Below are 23,799 nucleotides of genomic sequence, written 5' to 3'. Positions count from 1 at the left end.
CCCCACTTCTGTTTCGGCGTGACCAAAATCACTACTCCAATTTGACTTCAAAAATCATGAAAATGTGTGAAGAGATCTTAAAAACAGCGCCCCAATACAATTCAAATTCTTTGTATTATAAAAAAGGACTTCTCCAAAACTCCTCTTCGAGTCGTAAAAAAATTAGGACCGCAATAATAGCCGCCTGGAATTGCTGACGCGGTTATTAATCAATTAATTGTTAAAAACCCACAAAAGGCAAATAATAGCCTCAGCTGTCGCTTTGCGGCCATTAACGAAACATCGCCCGCTTTTCAAAATTATTCAGTTTCAAAAATTAAATCTACAACAGACAAATATTCCAACAAGATTAACAAAGATTCGATCAGTTTTCAATCAAAATTATAGTTTCTCGAACATTATTCACTTAAGAGATTCAGAGATAAAACGTATGATTGATCCACCCATGGTGCTTCATTACATTATCGCTACGTGGGCAGAAACACCTTCACAGCAGAACATTTTTCTAGGTAAAATTTCGATCGAGTTTGCTAGTCATCGTCTCCTTCTTGTTGCACTTCTTCCTCTTCCTCTTCTTCGCTGGACTCCTAAAAATTTAATGCTCATACAAAACTTGACCAACAACCCGGGTTGAAGTTACTGTGATTTAACACAAGGCTCATATATGATTTCACACTGCATTAATTCACAATGGCAAAGTTTCCTCGAACCAAGAGCAGTACTGGCCACAAAACACTTTAAAATGTCACAAATTTCATCAGGGTCCTTTTTAAGGCTCTGCTTATTTTGCAAATTAGAGGCAGATGTTAAAACGCACCTGAGAAAGCCCCATTAATTGAGTTTTCACGATGAGAACAGTTTGTTCAACTGCCATTTTAATCCCTTATGATACAAATCATCGCTTAAATATATGTACAACTCTTGGGATATAGAACGAGTACCCATACAAACAAACACGTATTAGTTTCTTGACATAGGTTTACGGAGACAATAATTTAGTTTTGAGGCGCGTGAATTTATGTAACTGGTTAGTACCTGGTCCTCATCACTTGTGGACTGCTCTGCTTCCTCTTCGTCCCCTTGATCCTGATTATTGACTTCACCAGGTGAGTCTTCTGCCTTTTCTGCTTTGACAGTCACTTGGTCCTCCTCCTCCTCTTCCTCATCTACATCATCACCTTCCTCTTGTTCCGATTCCTGCTCCTGCTCATCAATTTGTTCCTCTTCCTGGTTGTCTGGATTCTCCTCTTCCTCTGATTCGTTATCATTCTCACTTTCTTCAGCACCTCCTTTCCCTGTCCAAAATGAACGCAATAAAAATTCTGTAAATCAAAATCAGCCACACTGCAAACCAAAATGCAATGACAAAATTGTACTCTAAGATAACGTTGCAATTCTCTCTACCTTTAAGCTAAAATAAAATACTATTGCATGCTGCACAAACTTATATCTCAGAATAATGGGGAAAACTCCGCCCCCTATTAATTATTCTCATTCACTCAAACTTTAGTTTTCTAAGAAGTTAAATGAGTTAAGGATTTGGTATGCAATTCCTATTATTAATAATTCATTTGATACCAAACATAACCGGCAGATTGCCGGAAAATAGCCGCCGCTGATTCCAATAAGCATGATTGGGATTGAAATAACAGAAGATATTGAAAAAAAAAGATTTTTGTACAAAAACATTTTTTTAAGTCCGATTTATTTTGATGGCATTTTGTAGTTGAACATACTTCTGTTTCTTAGAGAGAGGCTACAGGGGCTACTATCAATACCAATAAGCATTAGAGAGAGGTAACTAATACTTATAGGAACGATGTTCAAATAGCGGGCATCTAAAATTGGGCTTTATGGGTTTATCCCGTTTCTACTTCTGACTTCAATTTTTTATACTGACTCTGTTCATTTTGAATTGCTTTGCTGAGCAGCTGATGTTCAAAATCACTTTTAGCAGAATGACAGAAGAGAGAAACTAGCCTAGAGAAGTCAAAAAGATATCACGCAAAATGTTGAAAAGGCGGCAAAATGAGGTAAAGCGAAACATTTTTTTATTCGACGAAGTAAAAAAAAAAAATAGGAGCGCTATAATAGCCGGCTGAGAAGATGAGGGCGGCTATTAATAATAACCATAAACACATTTGAATTCTGACCTGTCTTAACAACCGTAGCAGATGACTTGTGTTGTTGCTCGTCTTCCTCTTCATTTTCATTCTCGCTTCCATTGTTGTCATCCGAAGCGTCCTCTGCTTCTGATGCCCCACTTCCTGCTCCCTCTTCATCCTCATTTTCATCCTAATCAATTCAACCCAATGAGATGCAAACTGCGTTCTACAAAATTTAAAAATCGGAGCATTATAATATTATAATTCTGCAATTGGTACAGGCAGGTAATAAGTTACTAGGGCTGCTCAACACATCTCCAATTCACTAGTAAATTCAGTCGAATTTTGGCACTCATTTGCGATTTTCAAACGGCAATTAGCGTTCTTTGTAAAACATAAAAGGCGGATTGCCAGAAAATAGCCGCCGTTGATTCCCATAACCCCGATAGGGATTGAAAGAACAGAAAATAAAAAAAACCGACTAACATAACCGACTAACGTCGGGCGAATTGCTCTCAAACGACCGGCGAGCGGTTGGCTTCGTCAGTAGCTAGCCACGGGGGTGCACCGGGGGGCTTATGGGGGGCAACATTGGGTTGGGGGGCAACAGCGCGGTGGGGGGCAATAGTGGGGTGGGGGGTCAACAGGGGGGGGGGGGGGGGGGGGTCTCAACCTCTAAGATCCGCCCTTCACACTATAAGTATAAGTATAAGTCTCCAAAACAGATTGAGCTGAAACAGAGCTGAAAGGCTCTAAGAGCACTTAATGCCCGCTGGGCGCTACCTGTTTATCCCGTTTTTGAGGACGAAAAGTCAAAAGCGTCAGACGAAAAATTGGTCAAGCGAAAAATCGCATAAAAAAAAGACCGACAGGACTAATATAATTGCTACAAACTTCGTTTGAGAGCAATTAAAAAACACTGATTGATGTAAGAAAACTTTAGATGTAAGAAAAAGCGAACTATTTTGATTTCATTTTGTTGTTAGACATACTATTGCTACTTATTGAGAGGATACGGGGGCTAGTATCATTACCAATAACCATTAGAGATGGTAACCGTAACTGTAAAGAACAAACTTTAAGTACCGCAAACAATTTAAGCAAAAATGAGCGAAGAAAAAAACTAGCCAGAAGAAGTCAAACATAGCCAGCAGATTGCCGGAAAATAGCCGCCGTTGACGCGCTACGCGCACATCGGGATTGAAACAGAAAAATAAGAGATTGAAATTAACAAAATTTTTCCGAAGTTTCAAAAAATGTTCTAATTCAGTGTGCAGTTTCAGTTAGATTCTAAACCTATAATTACTTCGGCTTCTAAACTGAACAGTATTAAGCTTAATACTAATATCAGCTAGCAATCGCTCCAATGAACTTTGATAACCTAATTCAAAAAGACTTAATGACCGGGCTTTATCGGTTCATCCCGTTTCTTTTGATTTTGCTCTTTTGACATTGACCGTATTCACTTAATTGGGTAACTCAATGCTTGAAAGAATTTAAAATCCATTCAGTTGAAACCGTGAGTGAAGTAGGTCAGAAGTCAAACGTGAAAATCGTGACTTATGCAAAACGAAAAACGTGATCAAAAGGTAAGGCGAATTAAAAGGAGAGCGCCTAAATAATAGCCGTTTGAGAGGTTGACGGACGGCGGCTATTAAAAAGATTTCGTGAAAAATGTTGAAAAAGCGGCAAAATGAGTAAAAGTGAAATAAAAAAAACAGGAGTACAAGTCCTGAAATAAAATCCAAAGAATTAAATGAACTTATGACCTGACAATTAATTCCACCGCATTGGAAAGTCAACAAGAACTCTTATTTTTGGTACTATCGGGACTAAGCAACAAGTCCTCAAGAACATCAAAAACAATCCAAACTGAAAAAACCATTTTGTGAAAAGACTAAGTTTTTAAGAAGGGATGAGGTATAAGTCAAAGACAGCAATACCTATGTAAAATAAAAAATACAAAAAAAGTATTTCAAAACTTTTGATAAAAAGTAGTGGCAACTTCCAGAAAAAATTTAATCTGTTAACTCGAACCATTAATTAGGTTCAATTCGGCCTTATTATCATTCAATCAGATTTGTCATTGATGATACTAAGTGATAAGACGACAGAAAAAAATGTTAAGTGGGCAAATGTGATCAGACGACAGGAAAAAAATGTAAAAGTGGGCAAACATTCACTTATATTTTAGGATAAAAAGTGTCAAAGTAATAAAAAATTTTAGCTGCCAATGAATTCAAGCAATTGCAAATGGGCGCAATTAGAACACATATGTATCATACTAAAAGCACTCACGGAAAAGACAAAATCCCTCTCAAACCAAAAATTTGATCGAACATCAATTTTTGACACCACTTTAAAGGTCGTTTGAAAAAAATAAAGGACTAAACGTCGAACGAATTGCTCTCGAACGACTAGTGGGAGCTCTAATCAATTTCAGCCTAATTCAGTCGGGGGGGGGGGGGGCTAAATGGGTCTAAGAAGTTCAATAGTGGGCTCCAAATAACCACATTAGAGGTTGAGATATACCACTATTAAGATTTAGATTAAGTAAAAAAAATGGAACCAGTTTCGGCGCACTTTACATTTGACTTTCAGTATTAAATTGTCGCCAATTGAATTCAGCTGCTTGAAATTGTGATTGAAAGAGAATTTTAGATCACACGAAACGCAAAAAGTCAAGGGCGTAAAAGTCACTCGAAAAGTCAAAACGGTCAAGCAAAAATTTTGCATAAAAAAGACACGTTTACAATAATTGCTTCTCTACGCGAGCAATTAAAAACTGCTTGGTTTTTTTTCTAAACACATCAGGGCAGACTAGTATCTGTAAGGAATATTGGTCACTACCAGAATCTAACTTGAGCTGAGTATTTTTCTGATCACAAGTCGTTTACTTTCCGGTTCGGGGCTGTCAAAAGTCATACCGGATAGGCTGCTTTTGTTCTACCAGATGCAATAATTTCCGTCTCAAGAACCAAATTTGAAAAATGGCATTATTGAACTTATGGGATACTATTTTACACGAGTGGTCTCTTGAAATGATACCTCACGTGATGATTAAAGATTAATTTCATCAAGAGATGCACTCAGCCTGAAATGAACAAAACCTATTTTGAATTAATTTCACTGCCATCAAAGATTGCAATGAACGAACAAACCTGTTTTGAGTTATTTTCCGCATGCGTGCCAGCTTTTCGTTCCTCGTCACTCTCATCATCGTTGGTAGTCTCCTTTTTCACAATCTTGCTCTTGTCATCTGTCTCTTCTTCATCCTCCTCGTTATTGTCCTTGTTCTCATTCTGGTCCATGTTTTCCTGTAGAGCACATCATATAAACCAACGATTTTATTTCTTAAACGGAATCATTATGCCAACAAAAATGAGGTTTGAACATCACCGACTAACATCAGATGGACTGCCCTCACACGAATATCGGTACCAGCTTTGCACCATGCATACGATTAGGAAAACTGGCCTTGGGTGTAAAGGGGGGCAATAAGATATCTAAAGCCCTCAAAATTCTCTCTTACATTATGAATTTGGGGCCTCAGCTGTTTCGTTCAATGGTTCACTTAGAAGCTAGTAAGGCTCTAACAAACTAAAACGTTCCAACTCGTGCAAACAAAATTCTACAAACAATAATACTCAAAGGAGACAGGTAACAAAAAGTATACAGCCTGGCAATTTTAGTAATGTAGACAAAATTCATCTGCAAAAAATTTTGTAATAATGCCCAATCCTAAATTTTTGACTATCTATTATGCCAATGTCAATGCTGATTTTAACACCAGTCTTTTGTAGACCCGGTGAAAACTTCTGTCTAAAAATTGATCTGCTTGGCGCAGCATGCACATTCTCATATTTGAGAACAACAAGCAGAAATTTTTGCGCAATACAACGTCTCACTTTTTGCCGCTTTTACTAAATAATTCATCAAAATTATCAATCTCAATTGACGTGAATCTATGTGGACACACATTCTAAGAATTCATTGGAAATAGAAGGGTTTATCACAAATTGTTATGACTGTAATTGATTCGTAGACTGCTCAACACCTCCCATTAAAGTAAGCAAAACTCAAACAGAGAGGAAAGATCATTTTCAGAGTGAGGTAAAACACGACTGACCTGAGAACTATTCAGACGAATGAACAAAAATCTTCCTGCGATAAGTGAAAAAATGACGTTAAGAATGCAATTCAGTCAGAAAATTTCAAGAATAAATGAACTGATTTAACACAGTGCACATAAAAACAAAAACCTTTCTTTAAATACAATGAGATCAATCAAAAGCTCAAGAAACAATAAGCAAGCCATAATAGGCTCATAAACATGTCCAATTTGGGAGAAATCAAAAACTGCAAAAATTGGCAAAAAGTTTGAAATTTCTCGATTATTTAATCAAAATTTTACTGCAAAGAAACAAACCTAAAAACATTCAAATTACCATAAAACTCATATTATTAAACAAAAAAATTGAACCAACCAAATGCAAACTAAGAAATGATATATTCTAAAAAAACCACTTAAATGAAAAGTCAAACCAAAAAAATTTCAAAGCAGCATGTAAAAAATTTTCACACATCAACTTTTAGCTACCTCTAAAACAGCGGTATGAGCAACGAATAAAAATTTTGCGCTCCACTCTACTCTCCAATTTTGTTCGACGAATATTTCCGTCGATTTCACTCCGAGTCCTTAAAACCACGAGAAGTCCAATAGCTCCGCACAGTGATCTCAGCCATTAAAGAATAAGAGAACTGCAATAAAGCTACGCTCAGCTATAAAAAAAATATCAAGCAAAACAATTCCCAAAAGAATACCGTTGCTAGCTCCCAAACAGTTATTTCCACCAAGAGTTCAGAGTAACCGAAACGTTTAATCCAGGTTGGGAATCTGTTTTGATTTTTAATGAAAAAAGTGCAAGACATTCTCTCCATATAAACACTTTAATAAAAACAAAATTTAGGCTAATAGGGGTATACATAGCAGGCAGATTGCCGCACAATAGCCCTCATTGAACCCACGGACATACGTTGAGATTGAAACACGGCCCTCATTGAACTCACGGACCTACATAGGAGAAAAAGAGAAAAATTGACGACAGCACAACTATTTTCTAACTGTGTCGAAAGGTGCAAATTGGTCTACAGTTTCATTTGAGTTGATGCGCCGGCAAATTCGGCCTCTAAATTGCAGCCCAATAAACTTATTACTAATGCTAATTAGAAGTATGCTATAAGGAACTTTGATAACTGAATGCACTTAAGTCTTCAAACATAAGTTTTAGTAATCGGGCTTTATTGGTTTCTTCAGAATCAATTGATTTTGCTTCGCGGCGCAATATTACTACATGAATTCTATTTTCCATTCAATTGAAACAAATTGAGGTATACCAGTAGTTAAATCTGAAAATCTTGTCTTATGTAAAACAAGGAAACGATCGAACGGTAAATTGAATTAAAAAACAGCAGCACAAGCCCTAAACTACAATTGAAAGATTTTTCAATGAATAAAAAAAACTAGACATAGTATTTACTGAAATTGAGTCACTTAGAAAAAAAGTCTTAAAAAACTAGTCAAATTGCGCGCACTTAAAAAACAACTGAAAGAATTTTTGTTCAAAGAACGTTTTCTCACTCCACATGAGAAATAGAGTTAGAAATTTAACGCAACAAAATAACTCGCTTTTTCGCTGTATATCCTGTTTCAGCTAGACCAAGTTCACTAATGCTACTTCAAAAGTTATGAAAATGTGTGAAAACATAGCCGGATGAATTCCGACAGCGACTCGAAATCGTTTTAGAAGGAACTACCCTTTCAAATAAATATTATCTTCTGGCAGAACTCATCAAAGCAGAGAAAATAGCACAAATTTTAAAACAGAACCCACTAACTTCGGGCGATTTTGGTACTAACCAGATCAGGGATCCCAGCATTAGGATGGGGCGTGATTAGTGTTTGTGTATGTGGGGGGGGGGTTCAAGCGATGGGGGGACAGGGTTGAGAGGACTGCATGAGAAGGCGTCCAAATCGCCAGGTGGAGGAGGGTGAAAGGTTGAGTGTCGAGGGGGGGGGGGGGGGGGGGGGCTGACAGCAGGGGTCAAACTTTAAAAATTATGAACACCCTTTCAAGCAAAAAAAATTGTCTCCTCAATACAGTTTCTGTGAATCGCTTACTTATAGATTAGTAAGGCTCTAAGACAGCTGCTCAGCCACTTAATATCATCTGGACTTTAATTTCTTATCCCGTTTTGAGGACAAAAAGTAAAAATGCTCAGATGAAAAAATCATGCAGGTCGAGCAAAAAATTGCAATGAAAAACCACAGGACTAAAATACTTAATATAAACTTCGTTTGAGGGCAATTAAAAGAAATAAATAGCCAAAAAAGTTAGATACAACAAAAATTAGGACAATTCAATGATCTTTTCCTAATTACAAGTACACATACAAAAGGAGTACACTTTGTTTCAAGCAATCGAAACCTGTAAATCTGCCCCCATGGTATTAGGCAAGCCGTAATAAGCTTAAACAGTGATTATCTATTCGTGAAAGAAGAAAGAACTGTAAAAACAGAAACCCAAAATTGCACAAATGAAATTTCATTCAATTTTTATCAGGCAAGGCCTAGCGGCATTAGATTTCAATTCAGTTAGAAATTCAATCAGATAAAACAAAATTGGCCAAAAATTGCTTAAGAATCCTTAAAACAGTTGATTAGCCTAAAAATCCCTTTCCCTCCACTTACCAGAAAGGTTCGAAACGCTATCAAAATCACATGGATATCATTATTTTAGGGTACAGCAACTCTTGAATAACAAATGAGAAAACAAAAAAACAGCTTGAAAAAGCGTCACATGAACGAAAAAACACTCGCTCAGCGAAAATTTATTTACAGCTACATTTCTCGCTCTGTTTCAACAGTGATGAACAAAATAACGACTTTTTTCTCCGCTCTTCGAACTAGTTGACACGAAACAACCTTTTAAAATTTTATTCACACTCTGAAATTAGCCGAAATATTTCCGAAAGCAACTCGAAGCGCCGGAACATCACAAGCAAAAAAAGCGTCATTGAAGCCGGAAACTTGACTTAATCTCGAAACAGTTATTCTTTGTTTCAACAAAGCTAAATAAAATATTTCATAAAAACTTTAACCACTGTCGTAACAAAATGTGGGGTGAGGTGAGCGCAGCGTGGGGGGGGGGGGGGGGGGGTTGATGGAAGGGGGCACGGGGGGTGTTTGGCTGCTCGGGTCCCTTCCGGCCTGAGCGATGTGCAGGGGAGGGGATTGGAAGGAGGGTGAAGTTGTGCGCGGGTTCAAACTCTAAGAACCGCCCTTCACACCTTGACCACGGGTTGGAGGAGGCTTGACGGGGGTGAATGAAGGGGGCGGGACGGCTTGACCCATTTAACTTTTTTGTCAAAAGTCAAATGGCTCAAGCGAAAAATCACATAAAAAGACCACAGGACTAATACAAATGCTACAAACTTTGTTTGAGAGCTATTAACAAGACTTTAGGCCCCATGAACTCTCGAAATCACATATACTACTCAAAAAATGATCGGGTTAACAATTGTCACAAAACCACCGATCTCATAATTCGGGATTCTGCGATTATCTCTACGATTCATAAAATACAATGAGAAAGTAGATATATCGTAACAGGTTTCTTAGAAATAAAAAAAGAAAAACTAAATTTAAATAAATTTTTGCGTCAAAGCAAATAAGAAAATAACACTCAGTTCTCTCGTGTTGAAAATCTTTGATAAAATAAATTCAATCTATATCAGGTCATCAGTAAAAAGAACATAAACCGACAAATGTCGGAAGAATTGCTCTTGAACGACAGGCGAGGCAATTTAATTCAGGGGCTGTAGCCTAGATCAAATTATGGGTGCAAAAAATTTTTCCCCGCCGGGATTCGAACCACTGCCCTCCCGCTCCACATCCACAACTACTAACCACTGCGCTACAGATCACATACCTCACTTATTCTGCAACCGAATTTATATTAGCTTTACTTCAGAGCAATAGAGATCACTCAAAAATGAAGAACGAAAGCGTGAAAAAGTCACTTGAGAAGTCAACGAATGTTCTAGAAGAAAAGCGCAAAACTGTCAAGCGAAAAATTTGCATAAAAAAGACACACACGTTTACAATAATTGCTATGAACTGCGTTCAAGAGCAATTAACAAGGTGAAACAGATTACAGCTAAAAACATAGCTGACAGATTGCCAGAAAATAGCCGCAATAACTTCGTAGATTTGCAGTCTAAAAAACAGTCAAAAAAAGACCAAAAGAATTTGTCTTTTCATTCAAGTCTGACAGGTTCTATTTTGATTTAAAATCTCAATTTTGCTGCCTCTATTAGCTGCTCTCAAATACCCTTCAATAAGAGTAACACACACCCATTTGACCTTATCTCTTTGAATTAAAGTAAATAAAAGTCAATTACAAAGTGAGGAAGTCATTTTTGAGAGTGAGTTAAGTCACGTGTGACCAAAAACTTAATCACGCAAATGAACAAAAAAGCTCGCTCCACTAAGAATGAAAAATGACGTCACGCACGCACTTCACTTGAAATTGCATGATCGAATGGACAAAAAGCAGATTTGAAGTGGTTGTGACGTCATATGGTCGTTACAAAAATCTTAACGACGAAATAAAAAAAAACAAGAGAAGGCCAATAATCCATAGGTGTGCGGCTATTAATAAAACGATTTATTGCCAAAAACCTACTACTGAGCAACTTCTCGAAAATAAGATCCAGTAATTTCAGTCTGAGGATCAATCAGTCGTAAATAACTTAAAAGAAAATCCAACAAAGCCTCAGAACGCCTCCGTAAAATTAATACAACAAAACATTGAAATAAATAAAAAAGGCTAAAATCTAGAGATCTTTTTAAGAACTCAAAAAAGCAGAGCAAATAAAACTAAAAATTAGGCCAACAAATTATAAATATTTGAGTTAAGACATAACAGGGCCAAATACTAGAAAGTTATGAGCACATGGTAAAAAAAAACGATGACACCTTCATAATATTGAAAATTGAAAACAAAATGAAAAAATCAAAGAACACCAGTTCAATATTTACTCTTGGGTAATCAGTAAATTTATTTAGCAATTTTCCCCAGCGCAATGTGAACGTAATTCAACGAGCCGAAAAAAAAACTTTTCCAAAACGGTCATTTTATTTCAATTGCTCTGTTGAAAAAGATAGAGTTCCAAACACTAGACACCACAAAACATTTTCATTTATTAACACGAAACTCAAAATCCTTGACAGCGCACAAAAAGTCACAATGTAGTAAATCGAACAAACAACAACACCATAAACCCCAAAAACAGATTGTATACATGCAAATTCTTAAAAAAATATTCAGGTTAACAAGTGAGAAATGCAATGCCTGATTTTTTATTTAAAAAAGCGAACTTTGCAGAAATTTGAAAATATAAGCAAAAAATGACCAACTAAAGCAGTGGAAATCCTCTCAAACAACCGGCGAGTGGTTGCCTTCGTTAATAGGCAGCTGCGGCTTGGGTATGCTAGCGTGAAGGGGTGGGGGGTCTTAGGTGCAGGAGGGTGGATGAGGGAGTGGCAAGCAGGAGAGGACTCAAGAAATTTACTTCACAAAATGTATCCTCAACAGTTTCGGTGAATCGCAAACTTAGAGAAAAGTAAGACCCAGCTCCAAGAAAGCGGCTCACCCACTTACCTGTTTTACCGCAGCCTCCGGACTCTACCTGTTCATCTGGCTTCTTGGACAAAAAGTTAGCGTCAGACATAAAATCAGTCAAGCAAAAAATTGCAATGAAAACATGGCCGGTAGAGCACCAGAAAAGAGCCACGAGTCGTGCAATATAATCTCTTAAGTACCACCTAAATTGGAAATATAAAAAAATGAAAAATCTCAAATAAAACAGCCATCAGATTGTCGGAATAGCTGCGAAATAGACTTGCGTGCCATATATGTTTTAAAAGTTAACAACGCGGCTAAGAAAACTTTGTAAAATACATTCAGCGGTAAACTAATAAGGCTTGGAAAAATTAATCGCGCGGAAATCTTTCTAGTAGGCATTGAGCGAGGTAGGTCACGTACGATCAATATCGGATTACGCAAATCACCCGCAAAGTTTCTAGTAGGTATTGAGCGAGGTAAGTCATGTACGATCAAAATCGAATTACGCAAATCACCTGCAAAGTTTTGCTAAGAGAATGAGAAACGAGACTATAAAAATACAACAGATTGCCGAAACAGCTGCAAAACAGACTTACGTGCTGTAGAATATCTATCGACAGCAAGAAATATAGAATTGAGGTGGAGTTGCCAACCTTTTAAGACAAACGTTTTCAAACAAGGTTCTTTCCAAAAAATCATATTCGCTATCATTTTTGTCGCCATGCTTTTTTATTAACATTGATCATTATATATGCGCTCTATTTTCACCTTGAAAGGGGTTAGAGTGGTCTCAAGTGACCTTAACAAAGTTAACGGTCATTTAAGTGGTGAGGTAGTTAATTATGATCAGAAAAACTCTTCTCAAAGTTCAGCTCAAAACTCACCGCCAATTAGTTTAAGAAATTGTGTCACCAACATTAAAGCAGCAAAGAGCAGTGAAATAGCGGCATGAAAATATCCTCAAAATGTTTTTTCCTAGTTTCCGGCGTGCAAAAATGTTGAAACAAAAACGCCAGACGAAACAAAAACAAAGATCACCGCAATATAGCTATGCTCAGTTCACAGCTTCTCAGCTATACTAAAACTATTGAAAGTGTTGAAAACGTTATCGAGGTGGATGTATAACTTTGAAACACCAAGTCATATTAATTTGATAGTTGTAATTCAATGGTTTAAGAAATGGATGAATTTTTCTCGGTAGCAAAAAAAGATTTGTAACGCAAATCTCACGAAACATCTGAACTGTTGCCAAGGAACAACGGTGGGTAAAAGGTTAATGCATATCGTGCCAAAAGGAACTTGATAGCTAAGGTCTTTTTTGAAACAGCAACACTGACGTCATAGAATCAGGCTGATCAGCTTGTTTGACTGACGCCAGCGTCTGTAATTTGGCAAGGCAGGAGGGACTGTTATAGCACCGATATTTCTCAAAATGAAATTTTGATTTTGAAGATAAACAGCAGCTCTAAAATATAATCCATTGAACATAAACTGATTAATGTCGGAAGAATTATTTTCAAAGGACAGACGGGGAAATTCAATTTAGAGGGAGCGTAGCTTAGAATATTTTTATGGGCGCAAAATTTCGCCACTGGAGTTCAAACCCGCACCTCCATGTTGGCATCATCTTAACAACTCAGCTACAAAGGCTTTGATTTTCCTTCGCTCACAATCCACGAGCTCCAACCAACAAACTTTATTTCAGAACGAGCGCAAATGAGATAACTAACAAAAGCGCGAAGCTTAAATTTTTAATAAAAAGACACGTTTACAATAATTGCTCTAACTTCGTTCAAGAGCAATTAACCTAAGCTACGGTTAAAATAAAATGTTCCAAAACAGAATTCGGTGTTCAAAAACGAAGTCACAGTTTAAGTCATGAACAAACTGCTTTCAACATGAAAAACCTAAGAATACCAATACTTCTCTTCGAGTCGTAAAAAGACCGCAAGACTAAAATAATTGCTACTAACTTTGTTTGAGAGCACTTAAAACTGATTAAAATTAAAGATTTAGCTATATTCAACAATCTGTCGAAAAAACTTCAACGTCACAAACTCATTCACACAATTCAGCGCACGAACAAAACAAACTTCTCTCCTTCAGCAAAAATCAGTTCACACGGCAATTTTACTCGTTTTCTCTTGAAGGTGAAACTGCTGTCGGAACATATAGCACTTCCGGTTAAAAAACACCGAAAAAACCAAAAACCCTTTTCGAGTAGTAAAAAGGCAGCGCCCTTATAAATCTTAAATTCTTTTAAATGTACAAACATAGCTGGCAGATTGCCAGAAAATAGCCGCAAAATCTGCGTAGATCTGCAGTTCAAAAAAAAACAGTAAAAAAGACCAAAAAATTACTTTTCATTAAAGGATGAGATGTTACATTTGATTAAGAATCGGTATAAGTTATTGCTGCCTCTACTAACTGCTCTAAAATAACCTTCATTTAGATTGACACAAATTTACTTGACTTTATCTCTTTGAATTAAAGTAAAGAACATAGCCGGCAGATTGCCGGAATAGCTGCGAAATAGACTTGCGTGCCGTAAAATACAGATGGAAAAAGATACAGAAGTGAGTTGATAATAGTTATCGCGGCCGCCTATAAAACTTACAAGTTTATTTCAAAGGAGGTCGTTTTTGGGTGCAAAAAAATTTTCCCTGTCGCGTCTCGAACCGGCGATCTCCGGATTAACAGCCAATCGCCTTAACCACTCGGCTGTCGGACCATACAATCTGTTTTCTTACAATCAACTTTGTTTTAGGAACTGATTCTGTTTCTGAATAACCGCAATTTAGGTCACGCAGAAAGCGTGAAATCAAGCGCGAAAAAGCCATTTAAGCAGTGACGAGACAGAATGTTCTAGAACAAATGTAAAACGAAAATGAAGCGTCAGACGACGAAACAAACAAAAAAAACCAAGAGCACCGCAATATAGCTACGCTCAGCTTACAGCTTCGCAGCTATAAAAAGTCAATTACAAAGTGAGAAAGTCATTTTGAGAGTTAGGTAAGTCACGTGTGACCAAAAACTTTGGTGAACGTGTGACCAAATGAACAAAAAAGCTCGCTCCACTAAGAGTGAAAAATGACGTCACGCACGCAGTTCAGTTGAAATTGCATGAACGAATGGACAAAAAGCAGATTTGAAGTGGTTGTGACGTCATATGGTCGTAACAAAAATGTTGACGAAATAAAAAAACCAAGAGAAAGCCCATAATAGCCCCAGCTATCGCTTTGCGGCTATTAAAAAACAAGAGCGACTAAATAATAGTCTCTGAGAGGCTGACAGCGGCTACTGGACACGACATTTTGTTCGGGTCGGTTAAAAAAGGACGAAAAACATTTCCATCTAAAATTGTACCTCATTGTCTTCACCATCCTTATCATCTTCCTCTCCGTCAACGACGTCAGCTTCCTCTTCCTCGTCTTCTTCCTCATCATCGTCCTCTTCTGCAATTGCTGGCTCCAACTGGGTCATCCTGTTCTCCTGAGCAGCCGCTTCATTCGCATTGAAATCTCTATAAATGAAACTAACTTTTTACAGAGATCTTTTCACGTATTTTTCTTGATTTAAATTCCGAAAGGCACGGTCCGAAAAATTTGGCTAATCAGAATGACAGCTCAACTTGACTCAATTGCCAGTTAAACTTTAAAAATCTAATCTACAAATCACCAAAGAAGATCAGAACCTAGCCACTTTTTTTTCTCTGATGGGGAAGCTGAAATCAGAGGCGTCCATGAACCGATAGCCGGAAGCAGCATATTTAAATTGAATACATTTTCTCCAAAAATCATATAGCCATCAGTATTTATTCGCTGCGCACTGATAATGGTGACTAGCCTATGAGTAACAGCAAGGACAGAATTGGTGAGTTGAGAGATGTTCTGTCCCAGCTTCCTCCTCTTGTTCAGTCGCACTCTTGTCTCCAGTTCATTGTAAAACACTCCGTTGTCGGATGGACGGAAGATAAAGAAGTACGTCTCCTCGTAACCCTTTGACGCCTTGTTCTTCACAGTCCAGCCATACTCACGTGTTAGCTTGTAGTGGTACCTGAAGATCAAAGGTGAAATTAAAATTACAAATTATGAATCACGGATCGTTTTTTATATTGGTGCATTCATGATTTCAATTTCTATTATTATGAATTCCTGTGATGCCGGTACGGCCTAAACGCTTTATGGTAACTAGATGCTGGATTGGTTGAACCAATTTTTACTCATCGCTACAGGTCAGCTGTTACGTAATGGTTACGTGATTCTGCTTGAAGTCACGGAGAACTTTTGGCGTTTATTGAGAACCGCGAAGCAAGAATTTCGAAGTGACTTCTGCAGAGTCACGTAACCATGCTTAAAATACGAAACGCGCACATTTTAAAATGACGAAAGTCAATGGAAGTCAAATTTTGGCTAAGTAGCAACTTCTAGCATTGTAAACTTTCGGTATTTTAAAATGTGCGAGTGAGTCTTTTAATTTCCGCTATACGTAACTTCATGAGTACACAGTGAAGAAAAAAAATCTTTTCATGTAAAAGGGAGACAAGAGGGAGTCTTACGGAAAATCAGATTCATTTAGTACGTTCGTGAAAACTATTTCAGTAAGACGTTATTTCTTGACTTGAGAAGATTTTCTTTATAACGCCTGCAGTCTTAAAAGGAGCATGAAAAATATCCAGTTCAATTACATGATAGCTCAGCTTACTTAGCCTATCGGATAATTTCCTTAAAACTTACTCCTGCTCAGCATTGAACTCTATGCCCTGATCCTGGTCTAGTTTCCTCTTCCTCCTGGTTTCTTCAGTTGGTAAGAAGTAAGCCACGAACTGGTCTCCACTCTCGTCCATCATACCTCTAAACACATACAATGTATTGTAGCATTGGCCATCAAATTTGAATATTCTCCGGTTAAAACTAAATATAATTTATATAATCTGAACCGTTTTCACTGAAATGTAACCATAATCTCCGCAATCTCGACCACTATAATTTGCAGTTGAAAGGGTTTATGATTACACGGATTGCTGTGATCAAATTAGTTTTGGGAAGAATGCTTAATATCTGTTTCAAAAGCTGATACCCGTTACTCTCAGTACTTTCAATTGTTAAATTGAAAAAAAAAATTATTTCTTTCCTGAAAAAATATACGAAGATAGTTAAGATAGTAAAGAAAGCTAGTTTAATTTAGGGGCAACCTGGATTGTCTAAAGTTTACCTGATCATAGCCTGGGACATATCACTTATCTGCTCCTCAGCTGGTCTGTCTTTTGGGGCCGGGTCAGCATCGAAAATAACTTGGGCATACGGGTGGGCCCACAACTGAAAACAACAAGCACAGTTTTTAAAGGATGAAGAAGGCAGAATGAACATTTGGACGTTAGAAAGAAAATAACACGTACTTTGAAATCGGGATACACAGGATACTCAGACACTTTGTAAACTCCCTGTTTAGAGTGGTGCTTTTCAATCTGAAAAAAAAAACAATGAGTTTTCGCCGAGTACCTGATTATTAAAGTTTTGACAAAACGCAACTCTCTAACCGGAGATTTACTGTCTTCAAACGTTTTTTCAATAGCTTTGATCTGGCTTTCTCTATCCTGAAATGGCAAAAATTGCGTTCATAACGGACGATTGATAGCAAGAAATGAATGGACAGTCACATCGTCCAGATGATAACAGCTACCGATATGTTGTAACTTACTCGATAAAGGTCTTCTTCTTTCATTAATTTCTTTATCTGTGCACCAATTCTGAAATAAAATAAAAATTATACAGGTGGTAAATGAAATAGTAGCCTTTGCTATCGCTAAGCAAGTACATTCTGTAAATTTTGTGAGCTCAACAGCAACTTTCCCAGGTTTAAGCTGTTGAACAGTACTCTGTAGCAGCACTTACTTAATTTCGGCCTTGTCGCTGCTCAATCCGTATCTACCTAGCTCGGAAGATATGTATTCGGTGCGCCGGAGCCATGAGATGTTCCTGGCATGCTGTTTGGACCTCTTTGAGTTCTGGGCAACAACTGTCTCCTCCTCCAAAAGACGTTCGTCTGCAGGATCCAGTTCATCTAAACATAACCGACTAATAATAATTAATAATTGTCGTTTCTGCGTAATCGCAGCGGAACAGCATTAGGCCTACAGTAGCCTGTTTTCAGCTGCCCTTTTTCTTATTATTCCCCACATTTCAGACTGATCTTTTCATGAGCAGCATTGCTCTTTTTTTGGTGACTATAGCCACTTTTTTTCCGTCTGAAACTTTCACGTGGTACCATCATTGCAGCCAACATTGGTCAGGCTATGGTCAACCTGAAGCTATGGTTAAGTAAGAGCTCATCCTTACACAGACAGCTTCACGGAGGCAGGGGATTGAACTCTCGATCATTGGCGTGTGAACCACACACCTTACCTCTCGGCTATCATGCCACTAACGGCGCTCGAATTGATATCATACGACTGGCGTGCGGTTGGATTCTTCAATAGCCATCTACAGTTTCAGGGGGCTAGCTTCGTCTTAATTGAAGAGGCGTTGGGTGATCGTGGTGGGGTTACGGGTTAAACAATGTGCACGGTGTGTGATGGGGGGTTAACATGAACTTATGTCTCCAAAATAGTTGTGGTGAATCGCATACGCAGAGTCTCTTAAACCGAAAGGCTCTATCACAACTTAATGCTCTACGGGAGTTACTTGTTGTTCCGAACCCTCTTGAGCGGGGAGGAACTATGCACTCAAATGGTTTTTTTGTTCAGATAATTTTCGCCGATCGATATATTCATCGTAGAGAGTTGAGACTGGTACCATTAGAAAGCTCGTCCAGCGTAAAATATTTATTGAATTAAAAAGATTTTTTCATTTTCGTTTTTTACAGGGAGTTATCGAGATTTAAACTTCTGAGAAAAAGAGTGAATTCCGTTGTTTTTATTCACAATTTAACGGAATTTTTTACTGTATTTTCGTCAATTTTTGTAAAATTCGTTAAAATTTTTAAGAATAGTTGTTGATTTTATTCTTAAAGACAAAAAAGTATTGTTGATTATTTTGATTTAATTTTTTTGTCAAATTTTTGGGCTAAAAATTTCAAAATTCAGTCTTTCATCAAAAACAGCACGTAATAAGCTTCTTTAGTCCACTTTGATTAAAATTGCCGAAAGTACACCCCCCAAAAAGCACTAATACAATCTTTGTAGCCTCAAAAGGGGGCTATTCCTACGTCAACTTCTGTTGAGAGTGCTCTGTAAATAAAACTTTGCCGTTTTTTGCTAACTTTACTTGTTGACTATCAAAAACACAGAATTTCTTTTTGAGTTTTTAACTAACAAAATATCTATATCTACAAAATTCAAAAATTAAGTGTTCCGAATGGACAATAGAAAATAGCAGGGCTAGTTTTGGACCGATTTCGGATTGTAATCAGTCGGTCTTTTTTTTTTTAAAAAAATGATCTTTTTTATATTAATTAAAGAACAGAACATATCAAATCAAAGGTCAGGATTGATAGGTCCAATAGGCTTCCTATGCAGCTCCAATCTAATGCATTTAGTTTTTTACTTGAAAGCTCATAGTCCTTTGACTTTTAAAAATAAATGACTTTAAAATAAATAATGGCTTAAGGAGCTTTTCCTATAATTTTTTGCTTAATTTGGTCAACTTGTAGCTTAGTGTCAGCCAAGAAGAATGCTTCTTCTTTCTACTGATGCAAAACTTCATTTATATTGCGGTTTTAAGCCTTAAGTTTTTGTTTTCTGGCTTGGATACAACTAGTTTTCAGATTTTTTTTTCAGATATTTGCCAGTTTTTCACGTTTTCTAGTTTTGACACATTATCACATTATTGACAGTTCTCATATCACATTATTAGCGTTCATAATAAAGCAATATTGAACATCTTAAAATTCTGATTGGTATAGAGTATCGTTTACCGGCTTCGACACATAATTCTTGACGAGTTTAATTGAATTTTTTAATTTTGTCTTTAACTGTCGTTTTTATCTTGCCGTTCTAGTTGTATGAAATTTGCTGTATAAAGACAGGTTTCAGTGGCCTTTCATAGAAGAAGAGATGAGCCAATATTCTGATAATAGTTGATAGCTGATGGCTCTCAGGACTTTGAGAACAATTGTTTTCCAAAATGACAAAAAAAACATCTCAAATTCGCAATTTTGCTCTTTTTACTGTCTTTTTGTTGCCTAGTCTCGTTAATTACAGGTCAAAAATGACATTATTGGTGTCAGGGGAAGGTTTCAAAAGGGATTGGTGTCACAAAATCAAATATTTTTAAAGGATTCGTTATGACCTTACTTCGACACCGGTTTTTCACAAAAAAAGTAAATTAAATTGATTTTTGTCATATTTACGTTCTCAAGAGCTTCCTTTGGACAAACAAACGAACCTTTTAAGAGCTTCCTTCAGACTCAAGAGCTTCCTTTGGACGAATAAACGAACCTTTCAAATTGTTTCATTTTGTAATTAATGGCTTTCATGACTTTGGAAGTAACTTTCTTTCGAAAAATCAAAAGTATTACTTACTTTTGCCTTTTTTCTCTACTTGTTACCGGGTATCATTAATAAAAGGCCACATACTAAATTATCAGTGTTTGAATATTACAAAATTGAGCCTATTATCAGGTCCAAAATATGACTTTACGGCTTCGACAGCGTTTTCTGGCAAGTTCTAATTGAATTTGTGTTTATCGTCTTTTTGGTGTTCTTTTTAATTGCATAAAAATGAATAAGGACAGATCTGAACGCCCTTCTACAGATTCATCGATAATCGAAAGCCTATGGGATATTTTAGTTGATTTCTAATAGCTTTCATTACTTTGAAACTAACTGTTTTTAAAAGAAATGAGCAAAATTTTCAACTTTATTGTTTTGTTTTCTGTCTAATTGTTACTAAGGCTTATTATGAACTGGTCCCATAGCATTTCTGGCGAATAACAAGTTATTTTGTTTAGTTTCAATGTTATCTGACGCTACGTTGACTTTGTTATTAAGTTTTGTTTTTTAAAACGGACAAAATTTTTGATGTAATTAATGTTTGTTGTTGTTGTTTGATTTTGCTGTTCTTAACTCGCTTTCTTAATATTGGCATATCTCATCAATTTAGTGCATCATTTTTTTACTCCACTGAATTATTTGCTTTGGAGGATATGTTTTCGTTCATGCACTATTTTTTTTTTGAAAAATACTTTGGTTTTTTTTGGTTTTTTGTTTTTTTTGGGATTCCCAAAAATAATCTTTGGGTTTTTCTATCGGTTCCTCATTTGGTAAACAATAATGCCAAAATTGTGGATGAGCGGGGTCGGATACTTCTATGCAATCGCACATTACCGAGCCTCCTTGTTTATCCTGTTTTTGAGGACAAAGTCAAGAGTCAGTCGAATAATCGCATGGAAAAGACCACAGGGCTTGATACAACCTTCGTGTGAGAGCAATTACTAAACAAATCAAAAGTTTCGCTTAGTTAGGTTTCAGCAACGCTTCATATATCAAAATAAGATCTGATATTGCATGCATGTTTAAAATTTGATCTCCAGTTTTTATGATGATTACCGCAATAGACCCATTTCGTGCCCACATTAATTTGAGAATAATCATGGAGCAGCCTTAAGTGCAATGTATACTTGACCATATGCTCGTCAGAAATTGGTTCTTTACTAACCGTTGGGATTAAATCTGTAAAAGCGACTATCGATCAATTCAATTGGTATGCCCAGATCAACTTCTGTCAACAATTCGCTCTTGAAACTCTTTTCTAATGATGTGGGCTTATATTGCACATATCTGAAACACAAATCAAGCTGCTAAAATATTCCTCAATGTAATCACCGAGGTAAGAAATGAATTTCAGCTGAAATGATTTTTTCACCTTTTAGCTGATAAGAACTAGTAAGTACCTGTTCATATCAAAAGGGTAGGCCACAAACTTCGGGTCAAATGGTATATCAGGTAGTGTGTTATTGTATTTCACTCGACAGCTGTATAACTCAGATCGCTTCTCAGAGGCCCCATGACTTCTATGCTCCCTCCTTGTTTGCTCTTGCACAGTGGGAGGCATAATTAACCTGAAAATGTGTTGCAATTATTGTCTTCAATTAAATGTACGGGTCTTTCCAATGTTAGCACTCCATTATGGTATATTTACCATGATTGGGGGTGGGGGAATAAGAAGGGACAACTAAGCTGGAGGGCTATAATGGAAGAGAATACACATAAAATGTTTAAAAATTTTGAAAAATATTTAAAATCTTTAATTTTATTTCATCTTTCTAATTTTTTGGACTTATGGGAAAAAGGGAGTATGATCTATCCAATGGACGGAACAGTGAGCCCCCACTATGAAACATTACAACAACGTATTTAAATTTACCGCAATAACACATTGCATTTTAAACTTACATCAATATGCTATGCTCTACAAGCCGCGTCAAAAAGTTGAAACATTACTATTAATTAGGCGTCTAGCCTCCCCTCCCGCACAGCCCGTTTAGTACCACCGCAGCCTCTGATACGAATAACATTCCGCTGCTTCTCTTCGCTGCGAAACTTCTCTTCGTCCAAATGTTTTGTGGCTAGTTCCTTCATCGTCCCCTCCAAAGCCGGAAAAAGGGAGCTCCCAAGGATTGATCCAAAAACACGGCATCCATCTACAAAATCGACACCTCCGAAACTGGGTATGCAAAATGCTTACCATGAGCCGGTAAATCCCCGAAGAACTTCAGCAGGTTCTCCAAGCTTCCTACCGCACTGCCATCGTCCGCGTACCATTTTTGAGATACGCTCGAGTTGCGCAAGAGGTCAATCAAGGGGAGTATGAATATACTACACATTGCAATGACAATAGCATCTCCCCATGGGTGGTGACTTCTTGGGACTGCACGCAAGTGCCGGCTACAAACAGATCGGATGGGGCTGTGTGTAAATATTGAGCAACACAGTTTAAAGCAAAAAAGCTTTTATTTTCACAAGCTATTTGTCGATTAAGACAATTGAATGCAGTTTTGGCGTATATCAGGTGTACTTAAAAACTAACGTGGAAAACCATCCAAAAACTGAACAAGAAGCAGTGCTAATCTGAATTCCTATCAGACCAGCTAAACATTACGAGCCAAAGACAATGTTTCGCGAATTTAGAAAACAATAAAGGCATTCTAAATGAGTATACACTTTGGATCAGCGTGTTGAATACACTTTGGATCAGTGCAGAAAACGTTCTTTCGTACGTTTTCTGCACTAAAACGTACGAAAGAAAGAACCGCAAACTTGGAAAATAAAAACTCGCTCGATACGAATTATCAGGCTCGAAAAACCATCTTTCCCTCAATTTTAAAAAACAATCAATTCTAGGCTCTCAGAAACCTGTGTGCTCAAATATTAAGTTTTTTTTGAAAAAATGCAAACAAGTATGATATCAATATCTAAAATTGCAATGCTAAAAACCATCCACTACCTTGTTGCCTAGCCATATACAATCCTTATATGCTAGCAAAATCGAAAATTAAAATAAAATAATCACACAATTTAGGCAATAACAAAATTTGTGAAACACTCACAAAAACTTATGATCTGTTCATTTTACCCCCTGAGATTAAAAAACTCAGAACACAACAAATACCCAGAAAAAAGGACAAATGTGAAAAAAATCATATTAACGATTGAACTTTCATTAGCAAAACGTATGCCTGAAAAATGCTCTCAATATTTTATAAAAATATAGAAAAAAACGGAAAGCATTTTCTGGGGCTCAAAAACCTCAGACGCACTTCTTCATCTTGAATATAGGCAGTCTCAGAAGGTTCGCCATACCAAAATAATTAAACTTCAAATAATTTAAAAGAATATATCTTGTTTAGAACCTTTAGAAAACGTAACGCCCAGTCAGATACAAAGAAGTGACCACTTCTTGCAAAAAAAGAGAATGACAGAAAATCCAAATCCCGGATTCTAACAAAATAAAGGAAAGGTCAAGTGTATTTCCGATCAACGCAATGCGCTTGGTTGAATGAAAGTG

The 23,799-nt window shown here is 37.0% G+C and overlaps 1 protein-coding gene across 1 annotated transcript; it reads right to left on the bottom strand.

Annotated features, from left to right (window-relative positions):
• Window positions 1-299: 299 nt before the first annotated feature.
• Window positions 300-21,880, bottom strand: LOC142337588 (RNA polymerase II-associated factor 1 homolog). The gene is made up of 14 exons (XM_075386926.1): window positions 21,686-21,880; window positions 21,451-21,572; window positions 17,689-17,857; window positions 17,495-17,543; window positions 17,334-17,390; window positions 17,193-17,261; window positions 17,009-17,112; window positions 16,531-16,647; window positions 15,641-15,850; window positions 15,161-15,317; window positions 5,267-5,422; window positions 2,154-2,295; window positions 1,036-1,295; window positions 300-587 (listed from the first exon to the last, which is right to left on the bottom strand). The coding sequence occupies exons 1-14, from the start codon at window positions 21,844-21,846 to the stop codon at window positions 531-533; spliced, it is 1,830 nt and encodes a 609-aa protein (XP_075243041.1). The 5' UTR covers window positions 21,847-21,880; the 3' UTR covers window positions 300-530.
• Between the last annotated feature and the right edge of the window lie 1,919 nt (window positions 21,881-23,799).

This window comes from Convolutriloba macropyga, chromosome 4, assembly GCF_964194025.1.
Source record: "Convolutriloba macropyga chromosome 4, txConMacr16.3, whole genome shotgun sequence".
Classification (NCBI taxonomy): domain Eukaryota; kingdom Metazoa; phylum Xenacoelomorpha; order Acoela; family Convolutidae; genus Convolutriloba; species Convolutriloba macropyga.
Note: the sequence above shows the minus strand (reverse complement) of the source record. Positions and strands in the feature narration are given on the sequence as shown.